This window comes from Protopterus annectens, chromosome 6.part1 (genome assembly GCF_019279795.1).
Source record: "Protopterus annectens isolate FY-2018-M chromosome 6.part1, PAN1.0, whole genome shotgun sequence".
In the NCBI taxonomy this organism is placed as follows: domain Eukaryota; kingdom Metazoa; phylum Chordata; order Ceratodontiformes; family Protopteridae; genus Protopterus; species Protopterus annectens.
In genome coordinates this window covers 517,877,896-517,890,211 of record NC_056738.1, presented here as the reverse complement: position 1 = coordinate 517,890,211, position 12,316 = coordinate 517,877,896, and the positions used below count along the sequence as shown (strand labels likewise).

Sequence of the window (12,316 nt, the reverse complement as noted above, 5' to 3'; positions counted from 1 at the left end):
TTATATTCACTGTTACATGTGTGTCTCTCTTGTTTTTCCCCTCACCACAGCACACATCCAAATATGAGACAATGCCAGTTCATTATGTCTCTCCAACCAAATCTTTAAACTCAGTAATACTTACAAAAGAATTTTTAAAGACAGATTTATGTAACATATAAATGATTTTATTGCTTTAAAATTATACTTAATGATAACTTTTTTAACTTAATAGAAATCAGTGATGCGCCTGAAAGAGCCAGTCCTGGAGCTCATGGCACCCCAGTCGCTGAACCTTCGGTATTCTCCAGGTCTCAAAAGGTACTGCCTTCCCCTGTAGTTGGGCTGTTCATAGAAGAGCCAATAGCCTTCCATCACATTGCAGGAGTGAATGTCCTGGTAGTGAAATCGGTCATAGGCAGATGGACAGTCATCCATGCATTCCATCATGTGGCCTCCAAATTCTGGTCTCTCGAAGATCTTCATTCTGTAAGAACCTTGGTACTGCAAGACAACAAGTTAACATTAAAAATTTTAAAAAAGTTATACGTTTTTGTTGAAATTCAGGAGAAATATTTTTTCTAGATGCTCAGGTTTTGATAAAAGATAGAAACCATGTGTCCTTAAGCCTACTCTTTCCTCAAATTTTGATAAATTGCTTGTCAAACACCTCTGTCTCCTCCCCCAACATTATTTACTGTAGATATGACAGTAATTATTCTCAGTCTCCATTTTATTGTTGATCCATGACTTGTTTATAAATGCTGCTACCCATCTAGACTGTAATAATTCCTTGCAACAGCTGGACATTTCTAGTCAAGTTACAGGTCCCCATATTTACTTCACTAATATATTTGTACTGGTAAGGACTTATTTTGTAGACCAAAGAGCACTGTAGTGGTTTTCTAGTGAACTATAGTTCATACTCACTGGAGAAGAGGATGTGTTACACTTTTATAATACCTCTAAGTTTGTTCTTGCGCAGTCTAGTGTTTACTTATTTCATTCTGCATGTGTACGCAGTGGTACAGCGGTAGCGTTTTTACCTCACAGCAAGAGCTTCTCCTGTTTGATTCTCGGCGTGGCTTGGGAGTGCCTTCTGTGTGGAGTCTACATGTCCTCCCCGCGGTTGGGTAGCATTCGAAAGACATGCATAAATGGGCGTGCCTTCATTGAAGGTTGGGCGTCGAGCTTTCACCTCGGCGTTTTGTAAAAATCTACTGCCAATCATTAGCGGACTGGAGTTCCGCTGTGGTGACCCCTTACCGGGAAAAAGCCAAAAGACAAACAACAGCATTCTGCATGTGTACATTTTTTGTGCCATCCTGTCTTCTTAGTCATTCCACTTTTGTGTGAAACAATAGGAACTGCACAAGCAAAGTTTTACCTCTGCTTAAGTTTGGTCTGGGGTGGTATTCCTGCTTGTTACAACCAAACTAATTTCATGTCCAACCCAAAAAGGATATTTCAAGTGGAGATGAAATGAATTTGTGGGTTTATTAAGAGATACCTCAGAAGCCAATTCAATGATATACTAATGCATATAACTGGGAAAAAATAAATATTAGTTTTCTTGGTGAGCTAAGCTGCCCAAAAGACCCGCATGTAGTGTTTTGCTTCCTATATCAAGTTACTCTATGTAACAGATACCAAGGCTGCTGTACATTAGGTGTAAATACAGAGCACATTCAAATGTTTCAATTCTTCTGTGTTAATATGCTGACATATTAGTTTGCATTATATTTAGAGACATTGTAAGGTGTGATGCTTACTATCCAGATGTGGTAGGTCATATAGTTTGCAAGTAGCATGTCTTTTGCTTGGTTTGGTATGAGTGGATAGAGGATAAAAATATTTAATGCACTACAGTGCTATTTTTGGAATATTTTTAAATGAATTTGGACACATAGAAAAACACATTCCAGATAATGTATCTACTCAGGTCACATGCATGAACTGTAACTAAGCAGATTCTTGTATGTATAAAGAAACTCCACCACAGTTTTTACTTTTCCATAATCACTCATTTGTTCATTCATTCATTTATTCATTCATTTATTGTCCAATCATACACTTAATCCATTTCATAGTCATGGTAAGAGACAAATGTGTAGTTACGTCAAGGCTTTAATGATAAACCTTTCAGAGAAAATCCTTCATCAGTACAAAATGTTAAAACCAAGGACATATTTAAATATAAGTCCTAAAATACCACATGATAAACATGCAGCCAATAAAAACTAAGAATTAATTATTTTATTATTTAATTTCTTTAAAACCTATTTTGAAATTCAAACAAATGTGTTTAAAATGATTTTTTGGTTGGATAATTAATTCTTAGTTTTTATTGGCTATGTGTTTATCATGTGGTATTTTATGACTTATATTTAAATATGTCATTGGTTTTAACACTTTGTACTGATAAAGGATTTTATCCAAAAGCTTTATTATTAAAGCCTTGACATTGTAACTACACGTTTGTCTCTTTTTGGTCGTTGGTTTTCATGTGTTTACTTTACCACGTTCTGTAGTTGAGGTCTGACAGCTGGAGCCTGTCCCAGTACACAGTGAGGCTGAGGCAGTGAAACTGATTCTGGACAGGGTGCCAGTCCATCCCAGGACGCACACATGCTTACTCACACGTAGCCCTCATACACCTACTGGCAGTTTAAAGGAGTGCCAGTTTAATTGCTGCACACTTTTGAGATATGGGAGAAAGCAGGGACACCCAGCACAATCCCACTTGGACACAAGGAAGACGTAAGTGTAGACTCTGCACAGATGGCACCCAGCTGGGAAGTAACTGTAGAACTGAGCAGTGTGAGGCAGTAACACTAACTGCTGCACAGTGGTGCTGCCCACGTCACTGTGATTCTGTAACACTAACTGCTGCACCACAGTACTACCCACATCACTGTGAGACAGTAACACTGACTGCTGCACCACAGTACTGCCCACATCACTGTGAGACAGTAACACTAACTGCTGCACCATGATGCTGCCCATGTTATTGTGAGGAAATAATACCGTTACACCACGGTGGTGCCCACACCACTATGAGGCAGTAACAGTAACTGGTGTACTATGGTGCTGCCCACATCATTGTAAGGCAGAAACACTAACTGCTGTACCACAGTGCTGCACACATTACTGTGAGGCAGTAACAGTAACTGCTACACTACAGTGATGTCCACATCATTGTGCAACAGTAACACTAACTGCTGCATCACGGTGCTGCCCACATCATTGTGAGGTATTAACACTGCCGTACCACAGTGCTGCACACATCACTGTGCAGTAGCGCTAAGTGCTGTACCACAGTGCTGCACACATCACTATGAGGCAGTAACGCTAACTGCTACACCATGGTGCTGCACACATCACTGTGAGGCAGTAACACTAACTGCTGCACCATGGTGCTGCCCACATCACTGTAAGGCAGTAACACTAACTGCTGGACCGTAGTGCTGCCCACATCACTGTGAGGCAGTAACACTAACTGCTGCACCGTGATGCTTCCCACAGCTTTGTTAGTCAGTAGCACTAACTGCTGCACCGTGGTATTGCTCATGTTTCTGAATGTTTGTTATCTACATACTTTTACTTCACTTTTCTCAAATATTCATGTCTTCAGGTAAAAAAAACCCAAAAAACAAACAAAAAATACGCTGTGCATTACTTCTGTAAAAACACTAGAACTCGGAGGTGATACATTTTATTACACCAACTGATATTTTACAAGAGTCCTTTGTGTGATAGTAAACTGCAAATTGTGGATATGATGTTTTGATACCCTTGTGTACATGGAAAGTGAGTATAATATAGTTTACTTATTTCCCACTGGCTTAAAGACATATTAATGTACATAAGTCACCGAGGAAACACACTCCTCATTTGTATAACTAGGTTGATATAATTTTTTTTAGGAAAACAGATGAAATTCATAGGAGTAAAAAGCACAAAGGGGGATTGAAATGTTTTATGACCAATGCAAGAGGTTTAAAAACTAGAAGCCTTAGAAGCTGAGGTATCAGGGAATGAGTATGAGACAAAGGCAATCTTAGAACAATGGTTTTGTAATGTTAATAGACCTGTTGGTCTCAGAAGCTACACTGGCTACCATAATTACAGGAAAGATAAGAAAGAAAGGCGAGTTTCTATTGATGTGAACAGTAAGTTATCCTCCATTTTTACTTTCAACAACAGTGTAAATTAGATGATTGGAATTAAGATTTCTTTGGTTCATAGGTTCATACTAGGCTATCTGCCCTAGGGCATTTATAAGCCAGAGTGCGTTTGGCTTTCGCCACCCATTTTAAATTAATTTTGCTATGCCCTTTTTTGAGGTTAGTATACTGTGCCTCTGTCTAACAGTGACAGAAGTGATACCCGGGGTAAACCTACGATCCCCCATCCACTCATCAAGATTCCTCTTGAAGAGAGTCAATGAGGGATTCTGCCTAACCTGGACTGGGATTTTATTCCAGAGTGAAGGGAGCCACTGGGTTATGAATCTGTCCCTCCAGCATGTCCTATTTATTTCAGTGCTGAGGTTCAGGTCTCTCGAGCGCGTAGCTCAATGGAATTTGGATTTTCTGAGGTGCAGCATGTCCATTAATTCCGGGTTGGACATGGCTTTATATGTCAGGCACAGATCGCCTCTGAGCAGGCGGTATGCCACTGAGTAGAGCTGGAGTTTCTTTAACCGGGCAGCATATGGCATCTGTTTGAGCCCTTTGATCCTCTTGGTGAGGTACTTTTGGGGCCTTTTCAGTTGCTGCAGGTGTCTGGTAAAGTACATCCCAAAAGGGGCATTGTACTCAATTATGGGCCTGATGAGGGATGAGTAAAGAGGCACGATGACCTCCCCTCATCTAGATGTGAATCCCTTCATAATTAGGTGGGCTATATAAAATGTTTTTCTAACCACTTTGGCCACGTGGTTGTCAAATGAGAGATTGCTATCAACTTGGGTCCCCAGGTCCCTAATTACTTCTTCCGTACTTAATGGATTACCACTTATGTGGTAATTTGTGGGCACTTTGTTTTTGCCAAAGGGGATGACTATACACTTTTTGGCGTTTAGCTTGAGGCCATGGCTCTGGCACCAGTTGTCTGTTTCTATGAGGCGCTTTTGGAGGATGCTTGTGTCGGCTGGAGAGTCGATTGTGGCGCCCAGTTTGCAGTCATCTGCGAACTTGGTCAGCCACAGTTCTTCCGTGTTGGCCTGTACCTCTGAGAAATATATACCAAACAAGAGAAGTCCCAGGACTGAGCCTTGTGGGATGCCACTTGTAACTGGTTTGGAGGCTGACATGGCTGCAGCAATTCTAAACATGTGGGTTCTGTCCTTGAGCCAGTTTGCAACCCATCTAGTGACATAGGGGTTTATATTTAAGCTGGTGAGCTTATCTATAATGCCCGAATGGGGTATTGTATCGAAGGCTTTTGCGAGGTCCAGGTAGGCTGTGTGGACCACCTTCCCCTCGTCAATGGCCTTGTTGACTGTTTCAAAGAAATTGACCAGGTTTAAGAGGCAGGATCTGCCCTTAACAAAGCCGAACTGGGTAGAATCCAGTGTCTGTAGGTCCCCAATATCTTTATTTATAAGGTCCATGATGATCCTTTCCATAGCTTTGCAGACCAAGCTAGTCAGGCTTATGGGGGTGATAGTTTCCAGGATCCGTTGAGGCACCACCTTTGTGGAGAGGGACCACCGTTGCTGTACGCCACTCTTTGGGTACATATCCTGTAGTAAGGCTGAGATTGAACAGTAGTTTTATGTTTGGGTTTAGCTCTTCTTGGAGTTCATGTAGGACGCAGCCCGGGACACCGTCTGGTCCCATTGATGCTGTGTTTTTTGCTTTGGAGAGGGTGGCTCTTACCTGAACATCTGAGATGTCAGGGGGGGCAGCACTCTGCTGGGATAGATATTTGCCCTTGTGGGTTCGGTGTATTTTTTGTCATTTTAGACTAATTCTGATCATATCTGGGAATTCCCACCCAGGTTCCTAACATAACTAAAGAAAGCCTTGTGATTATCCTTAGTGTCCTGTGCAATTTTTCTCTCGAAGCTGGCCTTAGATGATTTTATGAGGGCCCGTAGTTTTTTGCTAATACTGATCAGAGATGCCTTCCCTTTTTGGGATTTTGCTCTATCATGTAGTAGCTTCCTCCTTCTATTGTATAGTTTGTTTATGGCTGGGGTCCACCAGACAAGACGTCTGCCTTTGGAGGATTGGGTCTTTGTTTTATTTGGGATTGCATGATCCATGCATTCCTGAAGGTGTTCATAGAATGCGTTTATAAAGGATTCTGCGGTCTGGGCCATATTTTCCACAGGCCCGGGGGCTTTGAAGGATTCCACCTCGGTTGTGAGGAGTGTGAAATTTGCTTCAGAGAAGTTTTTCACTGTGGTTTTCTGGGCAGGGGGTGGGGTCGGGATGTGAATATCCAGTGAGATTAGTTTCTGGTCTGATCTTACCAGTGAGGGATACACTTCTGGTCTGGAGCATAGAGTCCCCATGTTGGTGATGATCAGGTCCAGTATGTTTTCCCCTCTTGTGGGAGTGGTAACAAGTTGTTCCATAGCATTTGAGTTTATAAATTCTAGGAACCTTTGGGCTAGGGTGTTGGAGCTAGGTTAATGCTCCCAGTCTATGTTTGGGTAGTTGAAGTCGCTCAATATAATGGTGTTTGGAGAGACCTTAATATTTTCCAGTGTTCTCAGGAAGGTTGAGTGGAATTCCTGGGTTTGGGATGGTGGTCTGTAGCAGGCTATAAATTGGAAGGCAGTTTTACCCACTGTTAGTTGCACATGGATAGTCTCTGATGCTTCGTGCTGTGCCACCAACCTGGAGGTGTGGGTATCTTTGACAAATATTGATACTCCCCCCCTTTTATGGTTCGGTCCAAGTTTTGGGGCCGAAAAGCATGGTATGAGGTATAACCTGGTAGTGCTGGGGTGCTCTCGGGAGCCTTGAACCAGGTTTCTGTTACTGCACAGATATCGATGTTCTCCATGCTAAGGAGAGTTTCGAGTGCATGCATCTTGAGGTTTAGACTTCTGGTGTTGAGTAGCATTACTCTTAGTTTCTTATCCCTTGTGATACCTATGGAGGTGGGTTTGTCTTTTGAGCCTTGCCTAAAAAAGGCACTATGGGGGTAGCAAGAGCCTTTGCCAATATCCAAAAGCGCAGGGGTGATAGGTGCAAGCCGTCCCTAGCGAAGCATCGTGGCTTGTCGAGCATGTCATCCCAGGCTGACAGGCATTGGATCCCCTTTGAATGACACCAATACTTAAGTCAGTTGTTGAAATTGATCATCTTGTCTTCATATTATGGCATCATTCTTGGTGAAGGTAAGATGCTGCTCAAGGTCAGGGTCATACCGGCCTGGGCTACATGCTCAGAGAGCTCCTCTATGTCTCTTTTCATGTAGTCCAGGGAGGTACGTCTCAGGTCATTCACACCAGCATGGACAATGACTGAGTCATATTTGTACTTGCCTTGGAGTGACCTGAGTGCTTGTGTTATGTGGCGGATCCTAGCGCCCGACAGGCAGCTCACCGTGACCTTCTCCTTGTTCAGCCTGGTGAGCGGCATGTCAGTGTGCTTGACGATAGAGTCACCTATTACAAGTGTATCAGGTGTGTTGTTTAGCCTTAAGGGCTGTGACTGTTCAGCACACTGGTTTTGTGAACTATGTGTTACACGTGTTTTGTTTTGGGGTAGTGGTTGCTTGGGTGTCTGCTTTGGAGGTCTCTGCTGCTTAGGCAGATTTTTATTTCGAGCCTCCGAGTATGTTTTTGTGTTTTTATGTGTTTGGTTTGCTGTCGTGGTAGGTCTATGTGAGACTGGAATTGTAGTGAGTATGGTTTCGTTTTCCTCCTGACTGGTTACGCCAGTACTGAGTTGAGAGAGCTTAGCGTCCAGTTTGGCTATATGGTTGCATCTCTCACATGGTGTTGGAATTTGTTGGGAGGAGGAGAGGGTTGTCTGTGTACATGAGGCATTTGTAACATTGCCTCAAGATTCCCAGATTCACCAGCTGGACCAGAGAGGAGATTGACAACTGACCTTTGGACATGCTAGAATAGTATTGGGAATTCCTTTATAATTGAAAAAAAAAAGGGCCAGTGGGGAACAAGGTACTCAAGGGGAGTTTGTGAGAGTGTAGTGCTTTTAATTTTTTAGCGCTGACCTATATAATTGCTTTAGTGAGCAAGTGCCAGGTAACTTAAATGCAAAAACGACTAACAGTAACTTTCATTCAAGTGAAACAAGGAAATAAGTACAGTAAGCAATGCAGATATCACTAGGGATTCACAGAAGTGCTGAAAAGCCACGTTTTAGGTGGAATTAGTGTTTCAGGGAAATAACAAGCAAACAAACAACAAGCATACAAACAAAGCTAGATTCAGCAGGCCTGGATCTAGTCTATGCTACAGCAAACAAGGTGTACCAATTTCAGTAAGAAACAGTTCAAATATGCAGGCACTATACGCCTTTAACTAGAAATTCCCAGCTCAGAAGGGCAGAGTCCAGCCTCTCCTCCCACAAGAGTGCAGACCACGAACCTTCTTAATGTAAAATAACTGGCCTTAAGGCCGAGTGCTTAAACCAGAACTAATACACTTTTAGAATAACAGACACTGAGCCCTCAATCAGCAGTTTCCAACTTAGAAGGATGTAAGAATAAAAGGATAGGTATATAAGTGCTTTTATAGTCTACAGAATCAATCTAAGCATGACCAGGACTCATTTATTGTAACCTTGAATTACTTTATGTTGAGTGTATATGATATTATTTCTGGTGATTTAAATGTCCCTAACATCGATTGGAAATCTTCACCAGTAAACATCTGTACACTGGTTCAAGTGGCAGAAGTCAGTAAGGACAGATTGTCATAAAACCATCAAGAAAGGCTAACATACTGGACTACTGCATGTGTGTGTGTGTGTGTGTGTGTGTGTGTGTGTGTGTGTGTCTGTGGGTGAGTGAGTGTGTGTGTGTGTGTGTGTGTGTGTGTGTGTGTGTGTGTGTTTCTACTATTTCATGATTTCCCACACGATAGCTGAGGTCTTTTGAAAGTGATGCTTTTTTCTGGTCTGTTTTGATGCATCCTACCATCTTCCATGTCTCACTTCTCCTACAAATTATTTTTAACTGTGCCTTCCTCCCAGTAATTGATGGGCTTACCCCAGATGGGAAACCTCACTACCTGAGTATCACATGTGGTTTTCGTGGGGTGGATAAGACACGGGGGCATTCCCTTAGAGTACCATCTTTACAGCAGGGAGGCTTCTGTCTCTGGTGGTATCCTTAACCTCTACTTCTCATGCATGACATATTGCAGTTTGTTTATGCATGTTACTACTTACACACTTTGCACTGTGTATGATCTGCTGGGGCTTTCTGGTCACTTTGTCCACTTGAGGTAGGGTCTCCATATGGAGCCATTAGCTAGGGTGACCCTCCTTCTACCCTTAAAGTAAGACACCTGGTCAGACCTGCCTGATCCATCCCAGTAGTTAATCTGATACAGAAAACAGCAGCAGACTAGATCAGTTCATCTGTTATGATACTTGTAGAAAAATATCAAGTTCAGTTACATGAACAAAATGATAGCAATCCATTAGTTTATCTTAGTATGAAATGCATTTGAGGTAGGTGATAAAATTAATGTTAGTAGAAGCTTTGCCCCAATGTCGTTAGTCCATTTGATGTGTTCATACCTGTAAGTCTGGTACATGGATTTTAGTAAATAGGACAATGAAGCCTCCCAAAGCTAAGCACTGAAAGAAACATCTCTGCTGTATTAGAAAACAGTAGCTGTACAAAACTGTGTTCTTGTTTATATGGGAAAAAGAAAGAAAAGGGTTCTTTAATATGTACCATGTAATAGTTGCATTGGATCAAAAAAAAAAAAAAATATATATATATATATATATATATATATATATATATATATGGGATCACTACAAAATCCCGAATACTTACAGTACCGGAAACCCGATACCCGAAAGAACAGAAGACTAGAAGCGCAAAATTTAAAATACCGAACATTACACTAAACATACACCACATACATACACATGCACACACCTTCACCCAAAACACAAACCTACACTACCCCTGCACCCCCCACACCACCCTACTTAAATATTCTAACTCCAAGATCACACTACACAGACAAACACATGAAAACACCACCACACACCTACATTCCCCTCACACACACACACATCACAATCACAACACACACTTACACACACACTAAAGCCCTTAACCAACACAATCAAACATAGATACTTACCCGACCTTCCACCTATCCATTCGCAAACCGCAACACCAGAAGCGCTATTTCATCTTCTCCGTACTTCGCGATTTTGAATTTCGTGCTTCTGGTCTTCCGGTCTTCTCGTCTTTCGGGTATCGGGTCTTGGGATTCTGGTCTTTGGTATTGTAAGTATTTGGGATTTAGTAGTGATTTTATATTTATATATATATATATATATATATATATATATATATATATATATATATATGTGTGTGTATGTATGTATATTTCCACAGCCATTCCTTGGTTTAGTGCTTATTCAGCCAATCAAGGAATTCAAAAAGAGGAATCTGACCTGGCTGTCCTGCTATGACTCCCTCCTGTGTCAGATTCTATGCCAAAATTCTCCAGACACTTAAACACATCAATATGATTTCTTTAACCAGAGTGGACAAATTTATAATCCTAATGACTCCTGAATCTGCTTTATTCCTGCATATGGGAAGGGAATCAGGTTCACTAATTTACAGTTTTCATGTACTTTCTGCCCTCCCATGACTAGTTAAAAAGTACAACCACCGATGTCACTAAATCCCCGCCTTTGTTAATTTGTAAATATACCGCATATTTCATTACACAACACTGCGTTATCCTTCTTCAGTTTTAGGAATTTGTTCAAAACTCCCTACATGAAATGAAGGTCACTCCTCTCCCCCAGACTATTCAGCTAGTAGAGCTATAGTAAGATCACCTGGCACCCAGGGCAATTCCCCCATTTGTCACTGCTACCCCAGCTTGACATCTCAAAAAAGTCTTCAGAGTTGAGAGCAAAAAAATCATTGCATTAAATACAAAAAAAGTGCTTAGTAATAATGCAGAATGCAGTCTGGGACCAATCAGCATCTCTTCAAAAACATATATCCTGCCCCTATCACCTTGCATCTGGAGCATTGGCCCCTTTTACTTCTTCCATCCTATGCCTTGTTATCTAGCATGTTTATATAGTCTGGATTTAGTATTTTGCCCTCTGATATACAGATATACAATGATATACAGTATGTATATAAATATAACTATATATATATAACTATATATATATATATATATATATATATATATATATATAAATATATATTTCTCTCTCTCTCTTTACACACACACACACACACACACACACACACACACACACACACACACACACACACACACACACACACACACACAGTGTATCTACTATACAGTAAGGGAAGGAAAATCATGTACAATTTCAATGACCTCTTCTTATTTAACTCCTGTTTTACTACACCCCAACATTGCTTCCTTTTTTCTGTATTCTGAACCTGAGAAATACTGCTTCCTATGCTGATAGCATTTGCTTTGACTGATCCATTTTCACTCCGCATAGAGATGATCAAAAGGCAAAGACATTATTCAGACATGATGATTCACACACGGTGCATACTCACAAGTGACGATTCATACATTCTTGTACACTCACAAGTGGCAGTTCACACACAGTGTATACTCACAAATGATGACACACATTGTGTATTCTCAAAATGATGGTTCACACACTGTCCGTACTCACAAGTGAAGAATCACACACTGTGTATTCTCACAAATGATGACTCACACACTCTGTATACTCACAAGTGACAATTCACACACTGTGTATTCTCACAAGTAATGATTCATACACTGTATTCTCACAAGTGATGATTCACACATTGTGTATACACACGTGACAAATCACACACTATATTCTCACAAGTAATGATTCACACACTGTGCTCTCACAAGTAATGATTCACACACTGTGCATTCACACAAGTGATGATTCACACACTGCTTATACTCACAAGTGATGATTCACATGCTGTGTATACTCACAAGTGATGATTCACACACTGTGTATACTCACAAGTGACGAATCACATACTTTGTATACTCACAAGTGATAATTTACACATTATATATAATCACAAGTGGCAGTTCATACACTGTGTATACTCACAAGTGATGACTAACACACTGTGAGTATTCACAAGTGATGAT

At 41.1% G+C, this 12,316-nt stretch overlaps 1 protein-coding gene across 2 annotated transcripts in view; it reads right to left on the bottom strand.

Annotated features, from left to right (window-relative positions):
• Positions 1 to 207: 207 nt before the first annotated feature.
• LOC122805654 (gamma-crystallin M2-like) overlaps positions 208 to 12,316 on the bottom strand; it is a 12,762-nt gene continuing 653 nt past the window's right edge. Inside the window, exon 3 of one of the 2 annotated variants that reach the window (XM_044075957.1) lies at positions 208 to 476. In XM_044075957.1, coding sequence (XP_043931892.1) covers positions 208 to 476 — 269 coding nt within the window. Of the gene's footprint in view, positions 484 to 12,316 lie in introns of both variants that reach the window. The other variant, XM_044075956.1, reaches the window with a different exon arrangement.